At 41.7% G+C, this 20,978-nt stretch overlaps 1 protein-coding gene across 2 annotated transcripts in view; it reads right to left on the reverse strand.

The window, feature by feature from the left end:
* The window catches only part of LOC126484212 (H/ACA ribonucleoprotein complex subunit 4), an 86,765-nt gene that overhangs the window by 51,337 nt on the left and 14,450 nt on the right, over window positions 1–20,978 (reverse strand). For both annotated transcript variants that reach the window (XM_050107625.1, XM_050107624.1), the window contains 4 exons: window positions 17,791–17,906; window positions 14,209–14,344; window positions 2,115–2,228; window positions 1,816–1,976 (listed from right to left, as the gene is read on the reverse strand). In XM_050107625.1, the coding sequence (XP_049963582.1) occupies window positions 1,816–1,976; window positions 2,115–2,228; window positions 14,209–14,344; window positions 17,791–17,906 (527 nt within the window). The remainder of the gene's footprint in view (window positions 1–1,815; window positions 1,977–2,114; window positions 2,229–14,208; window positions 14,345–17,790; window positions 17,907–20,978) is intronic.

Genomic DNA, 20,978 nt, shown 5'->3' on the forward strand with positions numbered 1-20,978 from the left:
AGGTTCTGCTGCGTGTGTGCACTTATAACAGATTAAGTAGTACACTACCTGTTTCTTTAACAGATATACGCACAATGTATAACGTACACTACTGGAGATTAAAATTGCTACACCAAGAAGAAATGCAGATGATAATGGGTATTCATTGGATAAATATATTATACTAGAACTGATATGTGATTACATTTTCATGCAATTTGGATGCATAGATCCTGAGAAATCAATACCCAGAACAACCATTTCTGGCCGTAATAATGGCCTCGATACATCTGGGCATTGAGTCAAACAGAGCTTGGATGGAGTGTACAGGTACAGCTGCCCATGCAGCTTCAACACGATTCCACAGTTCATCAAAAGTAGTGACTGGCGTATTGTGACGAGCCAGTTGCTCGGCTACCATTGACCAGACATTTTCAACTGGTGAGAGATCTGGAGAATGTGCTGGACAGGGCAGCAGTCTGACATTTTCTGTATCCAGAAAGGCCCGTACAGGACTTGCAACATGCGGTCATGCATTATCCTGCTAAAATGTAGGGTTTCGCAGGGATCGAATGAAGGGTAGAGCCACAGGTCCTAACACATCTGAAATGTAACGTCCACTGTTGAAAGTGCCGTCAATCCGAACAAGAGGTGACCGAGACGTGTAACCAATGGTAACCCATACCATCACGCCAGGTGATACGCCAGTATGGCGATGACGAATACACACTTCCAATGTGCGTTAACCGCGATGATGCCAAACACGGATGCAACCATCATGATGCTGTAAACAGAACCTGGATTCATCCAAAAAAAATGATGTTTTGTCATTCGCGCACCCAGGTTCGTCGTTGAGTACACCATCGCAGGCGCTCCGGTCTGTGATGCAGCGTCAAGGTAAACCACACCTATGGTCTCCGAGCTGATAGTCCATGCTGCTGCAAATGTCGTCGAACTGTTCGTGCAGATGGTGGTTGTCTTGAAAATGTTCCCATTTGTCGACTCGGGGATCAAGACGTGGCTGCATGATCCGTTACGGCCATGCGGATAAGATGCCTGTCATCTCGACTGCTAGTGATACAAGGCCATTGGGATTCAGCACGGCATTCTGTATTACCCTCCTGAACCCACCGATTCCATATTCTGCTAACAGTCATTGGAACTCTACCAACACGAACAGCAATGTCGCGATACGATAAACCGCAATCGCGAAAGGCTACAATCTGACCTTTATCAAAGTCGCAAACGTGATGGTACGCCATTCTCCTCCTTACACAAGGCATCACAACAACGTTTCACCAGGCAACGCCGGTCGACTGCTGTTTGTGTATGAGAAATCGGTTGGAAACTTTCCTCATGTCAGCACGTTGTAGGTGTCGCCACCGGCGCCAACCTTGAGTGAATGCTCTGAAAAGCTGATCATTTGCATATCACAGTATCTTCTTCCTGTCGGTTAAATTTCGCATCTGTAGCACGTTATCTTCATGGTGTAGCAATTTTAATACCAGTGGTGTAGCAGCAAAGACACACACAAACATTTATTTCGAAGTAATTCTTAGTTTTGTGTTTTTTATGTGTGTATCATTACACCTATGTCTGTTAATAATGTCTGTATATATCCTTTTCATAGGTATGCAGTGAGCAAAACAGAAGAATTACGGAATGAATGATGCTTCTGAATGGATCACAAATACAACAAACAACATGTAACTACATTGGTTTGGGAGGGCTTTATATTTTTCATTAATTTATGACCTCTTCAAAATGTATTTAGACCTGCTTGCCAACATATCAAATTTATTGCAAACCACAAACAAAAAAACATAGGCCACTTACTGCACTGTCCTTCATAATTATCCTCTTATGTGACGTCAGAAGTTCTTCTAGTGGTCGAACAACTCTACGTAAATATGATTCATCTTTATGGTTCTCATACAACCACTGTGCATCCATGACGTCATGAAGAGTAACCATTCCCTTTTTCTCACTCTGAATTCCTATAACAAATTTACGATATACTTAAATATAAAGTTCCCTCCTTTGTAAACAAACTGGTAAATGTTACTTTCAAAAATAAGAATCTGATGTCACAGGAAAAAAAGAAATTACAGGTCAGTTAAAATTCTATTTCTTACCTGATCTGTTTCTCCTCAGTTCCAACATTTGGCCACCCACCCCCAACATCAGCCCTAGGTGAACACACAATGTACGGACGTATGTTCCAGCCTCACAACTGACCCAGAAAATTCCTGAAATAGCAAACAGAAGGTCAAATTTAGAAATATTTACACTTTAGAGCCCAAAAGTAGCTACAAGAACAGAAACTCTTGTGTCCCTTGGAATTCTGAATGAAAAAGTAGCTCTGTTGCTATGGTGCAGTTTTGTTCATTATATTATAAGGCACATCTCATGGAAGCATAATACAGTTGTTTCGATGGAATTTCTGAAGCCAGGATGAATTAAAAACAAACAGGTGACAAATGTATTTTAGATATGTTGCAGACCATATCTACAAACAATAACTGAAGCTAAGTGCAATCCAATTGTCCAACAAGGGACACACATATCACTATCACCTTGCTCAGAGCTGATGCTAAAGACCTGTTATCAAAAACACTGTCATCAGGAAGATTTTAATTCCAGATCACACTGCCAAACTCACTTTTATTACTTGATACACTCAGATTTATTTTAAACATTCTTTCACAAAAAAAGAGACTTTTTAAGCACCGTAACACACAACTTGGATACTATGAAGTTTTAAAAGAACTTCGCTAGAAATCTGAACCTAAAACTTTGAAAACCTAATTGTTTTGCATACACAAAACGATGTTGGGGTATGGGTTGAGGTAACGGTTTACAAGAAATCTTCAACCTTCAGTTTTTTAAACTCTTCAAATGAGCAAAAATACATTTCAAGTTCTAAAAGCCTTAGAGTGAGAATACAAAGAAAGAATCCTGAATCCCCATGTGGAACATTGCAGTTCTGCTCACATGAAGGTGCACTCAGATGAGACTGGCTGCCAGTCCACGCAGCAGAATCAGTACAAGTAGCATGCCACACATAACTTGGCTGGTCTGCTATCTTTCTCAGAAGACTGAACTGTGTATATTTTCGTTCATGATCTTAATTATTGCAGTATTTCAATACCATATTTTAAACTATAAGGTGCACTTTTTTCTTAAAAAAATTGCCTCCAAAATTCAGGTATGTCTTATACTCGAAATTAACATAAAAATCTTGTGTGTTTCTTTTACAATTTCCGCCAGTCTTAAAAGTGCCACAGGAAACCTATCTCTGTCTGGTAACATTGGATTCAACAGGCAGCAGCAGTGCACCAATACAACAAACATGAGTTTGCGTGCTAAGACTGTCTTTCTTCCGCCCCATCATCACAAACCCAGAACACTGTGTGCTCTATGATGCATCATTGCAGTCCATGGTTCCATGAACTTTAATTGAAAGCTATTTGTTATCAACAACAGTACAATATTTTTGTTAGTAGCTACAGAAAAAATTAAAAGGTATTCACAAGATGCAGGCTATAAATTGAAAGTAATAGCATATTCAGAATAACATGGAAGCAGAGTAGGTGAGTGACATTTTGGCCCTCCACCAACAGATTAGTAAAGAAGAAATGAAAAAAATGAGGAAGACTAAATGTGCAAGTAAAGTACTGAGTGAAAAATGGACAAAACTAGAAGATGACGTGTTAAGACGGATTAAATGACACCGTCAAAATGGTATTGGAATTAAAACAAAGATAAATTCCAACACATGCTCGGAAGCTAGCACTACGTGGAACTTAGTCTAGACTAAGGGTGGAGTTGGTTGGTGCTAGGTTTATTTAGTGTTATGGACTTAGCATGTGAACCAAAACCAAAATATCTCAGAAAATGTCACAATATTATGAAAAGAAGACACTAACTTTCCGTCGCTTTATTATTCAACATTGAAAGAAAACCAGTGTGGAAGTAGGCCAAATAGTGAATAGGAACAAAGCCCCTCCGACATTTGATGTGGTGGGTAACAGAACTGTTGCCATGAAAGGTGTTAAAACTGTAACTATAAAAACAAGTGGACAAGAAAAAGTGCACTACACTGTTGTCCTTTCATGTAGTGCTGATGGTACTAAATCCAATAACTGTTTTCAAAGGCAAAACAATGCCGAAACCTTCTGAAATACCACCAGGTGGTGGTGTTTACGTACATTACAAGGGTGGAATGGACGAAGCTGGTATAAAATTTTGGATTAACCGTGTGTGGGAGGGAAAGCCCAATTTAGTAGTCATTTGAAAAACTTTGTGAAAGAGAAACTGAGACAGGGAAATTAAGAGCTTGCTGTTGTTCCAGGAGGACTTGCTTCTTCATAACTGCAACCTCTTGATGTCTTAATAAAGAAACCATTTAAAGTGAATAAGAAAGAGGAATGGAACAAATGGATGAAACCCAACATAAATTCATGCCAAAGGTAGCTTTAAAGTGACCTACCATCAAACAAGTGTGTCAGTGGATAAAACAGTCTTGGTCTAGAGTGAGAGAAGACATTATTGTTACATCTTTCAAGAAGTGTGGCTTATGTAACATTCTCAATGGCAGTGAAGGCCATCTTAAATATGTGAAGACAATAATGATGCCAATGGGGGAGGAGGAGGGGGAGGGGGAGGAGGAAGAAAAAGAAGAAGAATGTTCAGATCACAATTTTCAGGAATTTTAAAGGTCAGTTTGGTTGCATGAAGTAAGAATCTCCTTTAGTCTGGCTTTGCAATCTAATAATAAAAATGGTAAGATTTCTTTTTAAAAAATAATAAAGCTTAAAAATTAAGGTGCATCTTGTAGTCCGTGGTGTCTTATAGTCGATAAAATATGATAACCTACCATACAAAACAGCATAAGTTTGCAGTGAAAACAACGAACTTACATTTGATGGTAGTTAGGTCATACCCTGCAGCTTACAAAACGAGGCAAAATCTTGAATTTTTCTTTAAACTTGGCAGGAGACATCTCAAATCAGAGAAAATTGACTGTATGTAGTGCACTCACTTCTGCCTGTGTGCCCCACAATAGTGACAGTAAATTATTCCTGAAGTCCATCACATATCATAAAGTTCAAAACACTTGAAACTACTTTTTGGCACATGGTGGCATGTAAAAATGGAGTATTTTGTCATATGGTCAATACGTGAATTTTTGTTAAATATTGGATTACAGAAGTTAACTATACATTTTTCTATGGAAAATTTAATTTTTAGGGGCCATCAATAGTCGGAGAAAGGAAAATTTAGATGGGTTTGCAACAACGTAACAAATTTATTTCTATACCGCAATTGTGCTTTTCACAAGCTATTAGCGTATCTTGTCCTTAGCTGCCTTCTAACAACAGACGTGTTTCAGGATTCCCTCCCAATTGCAACTGCAACTGTGGGTGTAAACTAGGTGCATAAGAGAGTATTTCTCACAATTTATTTTGAATATGCTTCCCCTATGTCATGTCCAAGGAAGGGAGAGTCCTGGGATCTTATCTCTCTGCAGTGAAATGGTCTATGCTCTCTCGCAAGATGGTAGGATCTTGCAGCCACCAGCATGAAAAAGTTGATCTCTTTTCACTGCAAATTATTGATCGTGGCACACTCACCCTCACTGACTGGAGGATGTCCCCAAGGGCACCACTCTGCTACAAACACACATGCTCAAAGTCCCCTTGCACCAAACATGACTAACTCTTCCTCCTCCAATTTCATGAGGAGTTTTCAGCTCTGGCACCTACAGTGCACTCCTTGCAATGTTAAGGGAGGGGGTGGTGGGCAGGTAGATATGACTGCGACCTGAAGAACACCCTCCCCACATGCTAACCCACAAATAACAGGCTATCATGTTAGAATTTGGCCACCTAATTTGATCTGCTCACACGAGTGGTTAAGATTGGGTTGCCCAGTGGCTGGAACATGCACCACATTGAGCAACCTTCCCTGCTTGGCCTGTATTATTGTATAATTTTGAGAGACTGGAAGTCAAACCCAAATGTTGGGATCAAAAGAAAATTAGTCAAAATGTGTGGGTAAAAGTAAGTCTGGAAAAAGTAAAGTAAGCAAGCAACCATAGCCTGGTTGTCAACAAGGAAGCAGTCTACCGGACGAAGTTAGAGAAAAGGAACATTCGGCAAGCAGGCTTGCAGTACATGAGAGGAAGGCATACTGCTATGGCTCAGGGGGCACCATGCTTGCCACAACACATACACAGTCACAAGAAATTGAGAGGTCTATGGAGGAGGGCATGGGGGGAGAGGGCATGTTTTGCCAGTGCAAGCCTTTCAACGTGATGCTCCTTCAGCATCTTGCACAAAAAACTCCACAATTCATTTTATCAAGCAATTCCTTATTTGGTCACACACACACACACACACACACACACACACACACACACACACACACACACACACACACACACAACTTAACTGATCTTTCCCATCACATTACACAAATGATCTCGTTGACACAAAATATAATTTTTTCCTTGTGCATTATGGTGTGTTGCACACCAACAGGCCACATACATAGAATAATCAGCAAATATGAGGTAAAACCTCAATATATGACAGTCAATGACAGCATTGCCCAAGAAGTTAAATGCCTATTGGCATTCCTACAAGAACTTCTTAAGGAATGTGATGTGTTGCGGTGCTTCCATTTCTGTGGCTCTCTTGGTCACTGTACACATATTGTCACTAACACAGCAGAAATTCTGGAGTACTACTTCACTGTGAGTCCAGATCATGAAGATGTCATCAATAAATCTGTACCAAACTTTGGGTTGGCAGGCCTGGGTAACCAAGAAGGCTTCCTCTAAGCGACCCATGAATAGGTTGGCGTACGAGGGGGACATCCTGGTGCCCATGGCTGTTCCCTTTAATTGTTGGTATGTCTGGTCTTCAAAAGTGAAGAAGTTGTGGGTCAGGATGAAGCTGGCTAAGGTAATGAGGAAAGAAGTTTTAGGTAGGGTGGCAGGTGATCGGCGTGAAAGGAAGTGCTCCATCGCATCGAGGTCCTGGACGTGCGGAATATTTGTGTATAAGTAAGTGGCATCAATGGTTACAAGGATGGTTTCCGGAGGTAACGGATTGGGTAAGGATTCCAGGCATCCGAGAAAGTGGTTGGTGTCTTTGATGAAGGATGGTAGACTGCATGTAATGGGTTGAAGGTGTTGATCTACGTAGGCAGAGATACGTTCTGTGGGGGCTTGGTAACCAGCTACAATGGGGTGGCCGGGATGATTGGGTTTGTGAATTTTAGGAAGAAGGTAGAAGGCAGGGGTGTGGGGTGTCGGTGGGGTCAGGAGGTTGATGGAGTCAGGTGAAAGGTTTTGTAGGGGGCCTAAGGTTCTGAGGATTCCTTGAAGCTCCGCCTGGACCTCAGGAATGGGATTACCTTGGCAAACTTTGTATGTGGTGTCGTCTGAAAGCTGGCGCAGTCCCTCAGCCACATACTCCTGACGATCAAGTACCACGGCCGTGGAACCCTTGTCTGCCGGAAGAATGACGATGGACCGGTCAGCCTTCAGATCACAGATAGCCTGGGCTTCAGCAGTGGTGATGTTGGGAGTAGGATTAAGGTTTTTTAAGAAGGATTGAGAGGCAAGGCTGGAAGTCAGAAATTCCTGGAATGTTTGGAGAGGGTGATTTTGAGGACGAGGAGGTGGGTCCCGCTGTGACGGAGGACGGAACTGTTCCAGGCAGGGTTCGATTTTGATAGTGTCTTGGGGAGTTGGATCTCCCCGTTATCCTCCAGGCCTCAATCTCCGCTAATTTCAAGTTGCCGCCACTCATACCTCACCTGTTATTCAACAACATCTTTGCCTCTGCGCTTCCGCCTCGACTGACATCTCTGCCCAAACTCTTTGCCTCTGTATATGTCTGCTTGTGTCTGTATATGTGTGGATGGATATGTGTGTGTGTGTGCGCGCGAGTGTATACCCGTCCTTTTTTCCCCCTAAGGTAAGTCTTTCCGCTCCCGGGATTGGAATGACTCCTTACCCTCTCCCTTAAAACCCAAATCCTTTCATCTTTCCCTCTCCTTCCCTCTTTCCTGACGAGGCAACCGTTGGTTGCCAAAGCTAGAATTTTGTGTGTATGTTTGTGCTTGTTTGTGTGTCTATCGACGTGCCAGCGCTTTCGTTTGGTAAGTCACATCATCTTTGTTTTTAGATATATTTTTTCCCACGTGGAATGTTTCCCTCTATTATATTCATATCATTAACTGGAACCCAACAATTACGTTTGTTATTGTCACTGTTGCATTTCGAAATCTTTTCTGTCGTCTTATTTTCTCTTTTTGTTTTTGCCAGTAGTTTCACTTTGTATTCACCTTCTCCTTTTTACCGTAATCTACTATACAATTTTATCCCACCTATATATACTCAATAATACGTCACACACTTCCAAACCATAACCAAAAAAAAATTTGTTTTTCCGCTTTCAACACTACCGCTGCTATAAAATCCACCGTTTCTAGTCCACAAACAGTTCCTTTCACCTATTAAACAACCATTTCGTCTAGTTCTGATAACTTTCGCTTTATTTCCATTTCCGTTTTTCGCACATCACTGATAATTTTTAGCCGCTTCCCACAGGTTTTAATGTCATTATTTCTTCGCCAGACAATTGTTAGTCCCATTTTCATAATCTGCCACCACAAAACCACTCCTTTTAATACATTTACACGTAGTTTTTTCCAAATTTTCCCAAATTTCTCCATCCTTTAACGTGTTTTGGCGGCAACACAACCACCTAACCTTTGTGCACATCGTTGTCTACCAACCCAAGTTCACCACAGGATCAACATAGCCCAGCTTTAACCAACACTTTTCTGCCTTTTTTCACAACAGATCTCCAGTTACTTTCTCCAGTTATTTTCATTTTCATGTCAACCTCATGTTACACTTTCCACCTTCTAATACCATGTCATCCTTACAACACCCCCACAACGACCCCATTAAGTTTTATTTACATTCCCTCCGCAAACATGCCTTCACCCTAGCTAGATTACGCTCACATATTTTATTTTCCCAGGCTTGTCTGACATTTGGCATAACCCCCAAAGGCATCACACTTAGTTCCCATCTCTGGCTGCAACCCTTCTTTCCATCAGTCCCTATACCAGTTCCAAACTGAACAATCCATTGTCCTCACCCACCTAATCCTTCACCTAAACATCAACTCAGCCAATGAACGCACCCGTCAACTCCTATCCTTAATGAAAGTCCTCAATCTTTCCTCTCCCACATCCACACCGGCTGTTCAGAGCATCCTCCTACACGCCAACCGCAAATTAGAACAGGATGCCACCCTTCACCTCAAAAAACTATCCAATCTCCTGGTTTCCCACCTCCGGAAAGGCAACTCACTTACCCTTCACAACCTTTCCAGCAAACCTCAACCTCCTCTCATTGCACACAAACCCAGTCTCTCCCATCTACTCAGTCTCCCACTTCCAGCTCCACTCCCTCCAAAACCTCAAAATTATAATCAACACAATCCGGTACCACAACACACTAATTCAGTAGTTAACCTTTCCTCAAAAACCTCTCTCCCAATCCGAAACCTCTGTCCTATCCAAAGGCCTCACCTTCAGCCCCACTCCCAGATTCAACCAAACAGCCCTCGTCAAAGATTTACTGTCCTACACTCGTACTCTCTGCTGGAAGTATCACTTTGCCACGAAGAAAAATGATCCTAATCCTACCCCTAATGATCCAACTCCCCAAGACACTATCCAAATCGAACCCTGCCTGGAACAGTTCCATCCTCCGTCACAGCGGGACCCACCTCCTCTTCCTCACAATCACCTTCTCCAAACCTTCCAGGAATTTCTGACTTCCAGCCTTGCCTCTCAATCCTTCTTAAAAAACCTTAATCCTACTCCCAACATCACCACTGCTGAAGCCCAGGCTATCCGTGATCTGAAGGCTGACCGGTCCATCGTCATTCTTCCTGCGGACAAGGGTTCCACGACCATGGTACTTGATCGTCGGGAGTATGTGGCTGAGGGACTGCGCCAGCTTTCAGACAACACCACATACAAAGTTTGCCAAGGTAATCCCATTCCTGATGTCCAGGTGGAGCGTCAAGGAATCCTCCGAACCTTACGCCCCCTACAAAACCTTTCACCTGACTCCATCAACCTCCTGACCCCACCGACACCCCGCACCTCTACCTTCTACCTTGTTCCTAAAATTCACAAACCCAATCATCCCGGCCGCCCCATTGTAGCTGGTTACCAATGGCCAGCTTCACACGTCCGTCCACATCAAACCCACCAACAAGCAACAGTACCTCCATTACGACAGCTGCCACCCATTCCACATCAAACAGTCCCTTCCCTACAGCCTAGGTCTTCGTGGCAAACGAATCTGCTCCAGTCCAGAATCCCTGAACCTTTACACCAACAACCTGACAACAGCCTTTGCACCCCGCAACTACCCTCCCGACCTGGTACAGAAGCAAATAACCAGAGCCACTTCCTCATCCTCTCAAACCCAGAACCTCCCACAGAAGAACCACAAAAGTGCCCCACTTGTGACAGGATACTTTCCGGGACTGGATCAGACTCTGAATGTGGCTCTCCAGCAGGGATACGACTTCCTCAAATCCTGCCCTGAAATGAGATCCATCCTTCATGAAATCCTTCCCACTCCACCAAGAGTGTCTTTCCGCCGTCCACCTAACCTTCGTAACCTCTTAGTTCATCCCTATGAAATCCCCTACCACCTTCCCTACCCTCTGGCTCCTACCCTTGTAACCGCCCCCGGTGTAAAACCTATCCCATGCACCCTTCCATCACCACCTACTCCAGTCCTGTAACCCGGAAGGTATACACGATCAAAGGCAAAGCCACATGTGAAAGCACCCAAGTGATCTACCAACTGACCTGCCTACACTGTCACGCATTCTATGTGGGAATGACCAGCAACAAACTGTCCATTCGCATGAATGGACACAGGCAGACAGTGTTTGTTGGTAATGAGGATCACCCTGTGGCTAAACATGCCTCGGTGCACGGCCAGCACATCCTGGCACAGTGTTACACCGTCCGGGTTATCTGGATACTTCCCACTAACACCAACCTATCCGAACTCCGGAGATGGGAACTTGCTCTTCAATATATCCTCTCTTCCCATTATCCTCCAGGCCTCAATCTCCGCTAATTTCAATTTGCCGCCACTCGTACCTCACCTGTCATTCAACAACATCTTTGCCTCTGCACTTCCGCCTCGACTGACATCTCTGCCCTAAACTCTTTGCCTTTACAAATGTCTGCTTGTGTCCGTGTATGTGCGGATGGATGTGTGTGTGCGCGCACGCACGCGAGGCAAAGAGTTTGGGCAAACCCTTTGTCTTTAAATATATCTGCTTGTGTGTGTGTGTGTGTGTGTGTGTGTGTGTGTGTGTGCGCGAGCGCGCGAGAGTGTATACCTGTCCTTTTTTCCCCCTAAGGTAAGTCTTTCCGCTCCCGGGATTGGAATGACTCCTTACCCTCTCCCTTAAAACCCACATCCTTTCGTCTTTCCCTCTCCTTCCCTCTTTCCTGATGAGGCAACAGTTTGTTGCGAAAGCTTGAATTTTGTGTGTATGTTTGTGTTTGTTTGTGTGTCTATCAACAAGCCAGCGCTTTCGTTTGGTAAGTCACATCATCTTTGTTTTTAGATATATTTTTCCCCACGTGGAATGTTTCCCTCTATTATACAAGGCTATTACAAATGATTGAAGCAATTTATATAAATTCACTGTAGCTCCATTCATTGACATATGGTCACGACACACTACAGATACCTAGAAAAACTCATAAAGTTTTGTTCGGCTGAAGCCGCACTTCAGGTTTCTGCTGCCAGAGCGCTCGAGAGCGCAGTGAGACAAAATGGCGACAGGAGCCGAGAAAGCGTATGTCGTGCTTGGAATGCACTCAAATCAGTCAGTCATAACAGTGCAACGACACTTCAGGACAAAGTTCAGCAAAGATCCACCAACTGCTTACTCCATTCGGCAATGGTACGCGCAGTTTAAAGCTTCTGGATGCCTCTGTAAGGGGAAATCAACAGGTCGGCTTGCAGTGAGCGAAGAAACGGTTGAACGCGTGCGGGTAAGTTTCACGCGTAGCATGTGGAAGTCGACAAATAAGCAAGCAGGGAGCTAAACATACCATAGCCGACTGTTTGGAAAATCTTACGGAAAAGGCTAAAGCAGAAGCCTTACCGTTTACAATTGCTACAAGCCCTGACACCCGATGACAAAGTCAAACGCTTTGAATTTTCGGCGCGGTTGCAACAGCTCATGGAAGAGGATGCATTCAGTGCGAAACTTGTTTTCAGTGATGAAGCAACATTTTTTTCTTAATGGTGAAGTGAACAGACACAATGTGCGAATCTGGGCGGTAGAGAATCCTCACGCATTCGTGCAGCAAATTTGCAATTCACCAAAAGTTAACATGTTTTGTGCAATCTCACAGTTTAAAGTTTACAGCCCCTTTTTCTTCTGCGAAAAAAACGTTACAGGACACATGTATCTGGACATGCTGGAAAATTGGCTCATGCCACAACTGGAGACCGACAGCGCCGACTTCATCTTTCAACAGGATGGTGCTCCACCGCACTTCCATCATGATGTTCGGCATTTCTTAAACAGGAGATTGGAAAACCGATGGATTGGTCGTGGTGGAGATCGTGATCAGCAATTCATGTCATGGCTTCCACACTCTCCTGACTTAACCCCATGCGATTTCTTTTGTGGGGTTATGTGAAAGATTCAGTGTTTAAACCTCCTCTACCAAGAAACGTGCCAGAACTGCGAGCTCGCATCAACGATGCTTTCGAACTCATTGATGGGGACATGCTGCGCCGAGTGTGGCAGGAACGTGATTATCGGCTTGATGTCTGCCAAATCACTAAAGGGGCACATATCGAACATTTGTGAATGCCTAAAAAAACTTTTTGAGTTTTTGTATGTGTGTGCAAAGCACTGTGAAAATATCTCAAATAATAAAGTTATTGTAGAGCTGTGAAATCGCTTTAATCATTTGTAATAACTCTGTATATATTATTAGGCCTGTGAAAGGAGTTCTCTGCACCACAACACCCACAAATGCATGCCACATGTACGTCACTATAATAGTAGCAAATTCCCGCATGCAGTGCACCAAGGTGCTGAAGGATTCACCTCAGATGCTCAAACATTACCACAGCTCATGGCAGCAGCCTGCAGCCTGTCAGCCATGGCCAATACAGCATCCAGCATTTTACGGGTAGTGGCCAATTCTCCTTGTATGCATACACAACAGGCAAGGACCATAGAACTTCCCAAGAAATCACTGGATTCAATCTAATTTGTTCTGCGATGCTGCTTTTGGTTTGTACTACACTCCAAAGAAAGCTCACACAATCCCAACACACTACTGTTCACACTAAAACTTTTTCTCAATTAGTGCACACTAGTGAGGACAGTAAAAACACACGACAAATTTCATTTCTTTGCAGAAGTATGTGAGAACAAACATGAAACTAAACCTTGTACAGAAATAGAACTACTTCTGTTCCTGGCATGCCCATTTGGCTTCTCAGTGATGGCTACATGTAAAATGTACTGAATATAGTTTGACATGCCATCACTTTCTCCAGTGCGAGTAACATTTTCAACAGCTAAAATGCCTCTGCGAACTGTTACTGTTCCTTATATCCTCACAATTACTGCAGAATCATCATTCTAAAGTATCTGAATGAGAGAAGCAGGATGACCAAATGCCACACTTCTTTTAATGTGAAAAGCGCTACATGTGGAGGGTTTTCACAACACTGCAGTTATTTCCAGCACCAGCTGTGTTACCAATATATACCAAAGTCAGTAGACAACACAGAAAAATGTACTGTTTACATAAGCCTAAAGCCATGCAGACCTAAGTCAAACAGCAAAATCATTAACGAAGTAAAGAACAAACTCCCAAATAAAGAGTAACTAAAGAATACACTACTACAGAGTAACTCTGTCCCAACAAGAAGCATACCAAACTGAAATGCATTCTATAATAATGACACTCACTAAACAAGTAACAACCAAGCACAAAATTAAGTTGCTTTCATTTCACTCCAAGATACACTGACACCCTCTTTACAAATTATCTATGTTGCCACCTCCAAACTACCACCTGAATCACTACTTCCATGACAATTCTTTCTGAATGACATACCCATATTGCTTTCTTCATCGTACTCCAGAAGTTTACTATCATATATTGTTCTGACCCTCAATTGTCTTTTCACTGCAGATATCAATGGGGGTCTCTGGAATAATGCACCACGAAGTTTCTCCAACGTCTGGCTGACCTGTAAAAATTGATAGTTTTGTAGTACCAAATGGAAAAAAATATGATCAACTAACTATTTCACCGTATAACCAAAAAAATTAAGATATGCTGTTTCATTCCCTCACAAAATGTGAGGTGACAATGCTTATGTGGATTTTTATTAATGCAGAACTTCAGAACCACAATCTACAGCATGAACTTCAGAATTTGCTTATATCCAACAAGTAAAAAATTGCTCTCTTTTAGACAGCATTGTGGTGAGGGTGGGGGAGAAGGATGACAACTAACACACACACAAAAACAAAATAAATTTAGCCATTTTCTCATAAATTACTGAAAATTGTGAAAAGTAACAAAAAATGAAACACAATCAACAGCAACAACAATACTGTAAGTCAGACTGTTCCAGCTTGCTTGCATGCAGCATGCACAAGGCTGGGTCCCAAGCCTTATTTAGCTGGAAAGTAATGTGTTTACAAGATAATAATGAAGTCTGATCTCTACTGTTTAATAAGCGACTACCTCAGATTATTTATCCTATTATTATGACCCAGTGTGCTGTCATAATTCACAGTGTGTCACTTAAACTGACAGTGCTTGCAAGACTTGTTGTTGGTTGTCCTTTACATATGTGGCACTTACCCTCTGTACTATTTGGGTAGTCACTTAAACTGACAGTGCTTGCAAGACTTGTTGTTGGTTGTCCTTTACATATGTGGCACTTACCCTCTGTACTATTTGGGTAGTCTGGGCTATGTATATTTTCCCAATCTGGCACAGGACACTGCAAATTCCTGACTTCCAGAGTCCTATATCGCCCTTAATCGAAATCACCAATGCTTTCATTTTACATTGTGGCAAAACATGCACTTCACGTATTTCCAATGTAGTCTTACAGTTTTCACCAATGTATTCGCAACGTAAGTCTGCCTCCAGAGCTAAGTGGTCAGCGTAGATGGCTGCCATGAAAAGGACCCAGATTTGGCTCCCAGTATTGCCAAGGATTTTTTCTTGTTAGGGGGACTGATACGGGATGCAATCAGCCTTGTGATGCCAACTGGGGAGCTACTTGATCAAATATAGTGGTTCCATAGTCTGGAAATTCTGCAAAATGGTCCCCCATACCACGTTCACATGACACTGCATGGCAGAGGATGATATAGCGGCTGACAGACATCTCTTAGACCGTAACAGTCTGGTGAGGCGTTCATTGCCAACACAAGGGATATATACTTTTATAGAACGTATCTCCTCTTAATCTGTCAAGTACTGGCCTAAGCATCTTTGTCTTTATAAAATGCTGAATCTGGCAGTTGTAGCAACTTTTGTTACAGAAAAACCATATGTATTTGCTGCAACTCAACCATTAAACTCTCTTGGTTTGAGAGTTTCTGAGTCCTGTGAACTAATATGTTTAGGACACATACTTATTGAAAGATGGCTTCACAGCTATAAGCAAGCAAGTGCAAGTTGATGGAATATTAATTTTATTCTGTTAAAATACTAGTAAATTCACATTTGATAGTCATGTCTGTCAAAACACTGAGCACAATGAATTCAGTTCTACCAGAGGCATCTTACAATGAGATGTCAGCCCTTACTATCCACCAATTTCTGCAAGCTTGTGCACACTAATCTGGGACCAAACTAAATTAATTTCTGTAAAAAAGGATTTTTGTCACCACGCATCTATTTCTAAGAGAAAAAGAAAAAAAGAAGGTCAAAGTTTATGACCCCATATGAGTTTTGGATTCAATGGAATCATTAGAATCCTTTCAATATCAAGCCTGCAATTTAAATGGTTCTGAAGAAAAAAGGGAATAATTAGTGATACTCACCAATTTATGAAGTTTCAAAATTCTGATGGGTGATAGGACCAGTAACTTGGGCTATTAAAATCTTTATTTTCCTTCAATAACCATCACAGTTGTGATAGTAAGTCACTACTTTGTCGCTACTAGTTTCAGAAAATCACATCTATTTTTCAAACAGTGACCTTAGGCGGAAGTATAATCATATTGCTCCCACCAACGTATACGTGAATAATCAAATATGCACTACTGCTCACTATTAATCATTAAACAGATACAACGTGACAAGTCTCTTACGAGCATACAATGTCAATTTCTTCCAATTTGACAAAGAAAAGGCGTCTGAAACTGGATTAACAGTATCAGCAAATTCATCTCTTGATATTGTCCTACATGACATTTATTATGTTGTAGCGAGCTTCCATTACATGTTACCTATAGGAGCAGTAGCTTAAATGGCTCTTGGCACTATGGGACTTAACATCTGAGGTCATCAGTCTCTATAGGAGCAGTATTTACAATTATAGGTGGTGTCATTTAATGACAAGACATTATTGCCCACACGGATATGATTATTATCGCGACTGTGACAGATCCTGAAGTAAAATAAAGATTCTCACCAATTGTTCGTATACTTAGAAAGGTAAGTCCCTCAAACTGGGGTGGTGATCAAGTGATACAAGGCCTTCTTTAAAGTAATAGTCAATTCACACTTCATAAAATACTTTTTTTAAACATAAAGATACAAACCCTTTTATGAGGGTTAGCCAACGTTTCAATTATCACCTTGTCACTCAATATCTCATCTTCACAGTGAGTTGATATTCCAACATGGACTTTCCATTGTTTGAAAGTGAAGTAATTATTTTTTTAATTTGTTTGCAGGTATATGTCACCAATCCTGGTACACACGGAAAACACCATACCACAGCGATATAGCATGCCACTTGGAGAACTAGGCCAACATGATGCTGCCCACTGATGAAGTTGAGTGTCATACAGAAATTCATTTACGGCACCAGCTGAAATGTTACAGCTGTGTCAGGCCAATCCCCATATCTTCAGCCATCCTTATTTTTGATGACTTTAATAATTCCATCTGATCCTGCGTGATAACTCTGATTTTCAAAAACTGAACTTTAATGGCATAAACCCTGTCACAGTAGTTACTTTCGGCTGTTACAGGCAAGTAGTTCACCAAAATCCTAAAGTTGCAGGGCCTAACCTCTCCTTCCTAGCCGCAAAAGAGCGCAAGGACAGTAGCCATGTATTAACACACATGACATGGACAAATTTAATAATTTGAAATAATACCTGAACACTTCGGAATGTTCTTCCTTAGCTGAAGACTGTCCTACAAGGCACAGTATATTTGTGCAGTAGTGCAACATTTAAGAACTGTATCACACTTTATTGTGCTTGGGAAATGTTACCTCCAACTAACTGCAATGCTTCCATGTATTAGTACAAGAAAGCACCTTGCAGTTTCTTTTTCGTAACAGTGGAAAGGGTCTCTCTCTTACGTTGAGAAATGTGTGTACAGGTTTCAGTTACAGTCTACGTATGTGAAACTGTTGGTTGACAACACCCTTTTTACAAAATGGTTTATAGACAACAAAAACGACATTCCACACATTTCAACTATGCAGCTTACCTTTTGAGCACTCTCTACTGCAGAATGCAACTTGAATATGCATATGTACTCTTTCCCAGCATTTTGCTGTGATTTTACAAGTCGCGTAGCTCTATCTATGCATACTATTAAACAACCTGTAAGCAAACAAACAACATTTTTTTTATAAAGCATGCTAATTTTACAGTAGTGCCTATGTTAACATATTTAATGGCTGTTTTCTTTTATGAAGGCACAATAAGCGTTTTTATGTTACGACACATTATGCGCAGATTTAGTTAGACTCCTTCTTCAATATTTATAGCAAGATACACACAGAAATGGAAACATTAACTTGTGCAAGCTAATTAGTAGTTCTCAGTTTACTGAATGCACTGAGATGGGTAAAGGGCATATGCTATCTTAAGATATCTTCACTGCTATTGTCAAATAAATAGCTTATCTGTAACACTAGTTGCTGGTTCCAGAGGGATCAATCACAGGTTGTGAAGCTATAAAACTCCATAATTGGGAAGTTTCTTACATATTCACTCTAACGTTGTAACAGCTAGTCTTTCTAAGCTGCAAGAAGCATCTGGCATAAGCAAGTTAACGTATCGGAGCCTGACAGAAGCATCCGGATAAAACAAGTTACCAATTATCACATTATACACCAATTAAAATTGCTTTGTGATTGATATTTCGGGGAGTCATGTGGTAGGGGCCAGGTCCCAGCAAACTGCAGCCATTTCTTTGCCTCCACACACTCGCTGTGTTGTGTATTATACAGATACAAACCTTGTAAGGTGATGCTTCCAGTAGGGGTTATTAGGGGCCAGGTAGTGCAGACCCCAAATACAGAAGGGGAGGGGAAAAAAAACATCAAATATACAGTGATTTTTTCACGTTCTGTTGTGTCACTATAAAAATATCTCTATGTAAATGAGGAAAAACTGTATCTGCTGCTGAAGTTAGCACTTAGGTAAACATTCTAGTGTCTGCATAAAACTATTGAATTTCTGTAGCACTTGTCGATATCAAAAATTTAAGCCAAGCTTCAGTATCAGTTATGGACATTGCCTTATGTCATTTGAATATCCTTGATAAGGAGCCTACAGTACCTTCCCGAAAAGCAGACATTATCAGCCATCTACAACAAAACATTCCCATACCAAAAGACTGTAGAAAGGGTGATAAACTAGCAAAAACTATGGCTCTAAGGTTCTCAGATTGCCATCAAATCACTGTCATTTCAATTCCATTGAACTCATATCAGCTCAAGTTAAGGGTTACGTGGCATGGAACACCAAAAAAGACTGTAGAAAGGGTGATAAACTAGCAAAAACTATGGCTCTAAGGTTCTCAGATTGCCATCAAATCACTGTCATTTCAATTCCATTGAACTCATATCAGCTCAAGTTAAGGGTTACGTGGCATGGAACACCAAAACTGTATGCTCACAGAAGTGTAATGACTAACAAAGAATGCTATAAACCAAACTTTATTGTCAGATGGTAGAATTAATATGTGGTGGAAAATAATATTGAACAACTTATTATTTCATTCAACTCTAACAGCACTTCTAGAGACCACACAGGCAATAGTGAAAGTTATTCACATATAACTACTTTGTATCCATTTCGCCATCTATTTAGATAATTTGTTACGTTCAGATGTGTCTAAGGGAATGCTCATCTTATTGCTGTTATTTGTCTATAACATGTGACTGAGATATCTTGTGCATCGTCATACCTACAGTTCCCACCACAGTCCTCTCTATTACCTGCAAAGACATCGGCAACAATCGAAAAGTAGATGACTTTTTTCTGTTTTGGTGCATCCACAACTATTGACTGTACTAGCATGTGGAATGTTGTGCATGTGACTGCAATTCTGCTCCCCACCAGTGCTATCTGTCAATCACCAATTAATTTTAATCAGAGTATAGTGACTTCAAAAGTAACAATGGTTGTTGTTTAACAGCAGTTCACCTGAAAAAATTACAGTCCCAGCAGTCACAGAAAAAATATTGAAACAACATTACGATGCATTCTTCAAAAGCCAACTACTCTCAGCAATAATGACAAAAGCACCTCCCATATTTATTATTTTATTGTTTTCACACATTAAACTTAATTTTTAACACCCTCATGAAAATTGTTTACATCCAACACATGCCACCAAGTACACGCTACGGGGAGGGGGGGGGCACAAAGGCATTATCGAAATGGGAAGGCATTATCCAAATGGGACGGAAATCAGTAGATGCGATGTACATGTACTGAACACCAATGATCACAATTTCAGAAAATTTGTGATGATTCATTCCAGAGAAAGTTTTACAAACTGACCAAGCCATATACATGCTGGTTCTCTTCTAGCCCTTATGCAAGACGTTATTCAGCTTGGCATCAACTAATGGAGTTGTTGGATCTCCTCTTGACGGTAATCATGTCAAATTCTATCCAATTGGCACGTTATATCATCAAAATTCCAAGCTGGTTGGAGGACCCTGACCATAATGCTCCAAACATTCTTGTTGATGAACAGATTCAACTACCTTCCTGGCCAAGGTAGAGTTTGGCAAGCACGAAGACAAGCAGTAGAAATTTCGATGTGTGCAGATAGGCTTTATCATGCTGAAATGTAAGCCCAGGATGGTTTGCTGTGAAGGCCAATAAAACACAGAATATCGTCAATGTACCACTGTGTTGTAAAGGTGCCACAACAGCCAAAGAGGTCCTGCTGTGAAAAGGAATGGTGTCCCCGGATTATCACGCCTGGTTGTTGGGCCATGTGGCGAGCGACAGCCTGGTTATATCCCACACGGTACGAGGCATCTCCAGACATATCTCTGTCCTGGGATCTTATTGAATGGAATAGGACTGTCTTCAGCGACTAGTTCCACTTCAAACTGAGGCCCAATGACCAGTAAAGATGTGTCTGGAGACACCTCAGGCGGTGATGGGGTACCAAGCTGACTGTTGCCTGCCATACGGCCCAACAACCGGGAGTGGTAGGCTGGTGTACCATTTCATTTGATAGCAAGACCCCTTTGGTTGTCACCCGTGGCAGCCTTACAGTACAGGGGTACACTGATGATATTCTACACCCCATTTTGTTGCCCTACATGGCAAACCTTCCCGGGCTTACACTTCAGCAAGATAACATCCACCTGCACACAGTGAGACTTTCTATTGCTTGTCAAACCCTACCTTGGACAGCAACAT

Source organism: Schistocerca serialis, chromosome 6, assembly GCF_023864345.2.
Source record: "Schistocerca serialis cubense isolate TAMUIC-IGC-003099 chromosome 6, iqSchSeri2.2, whole genome shotgun sequence".
Taxonomy (NCBI): Eukaryota; Metazoa; Arthropoda; class Insecta; order Orthoptera; family Acrididae; genus Schistocerca; species Schistocerca serialis.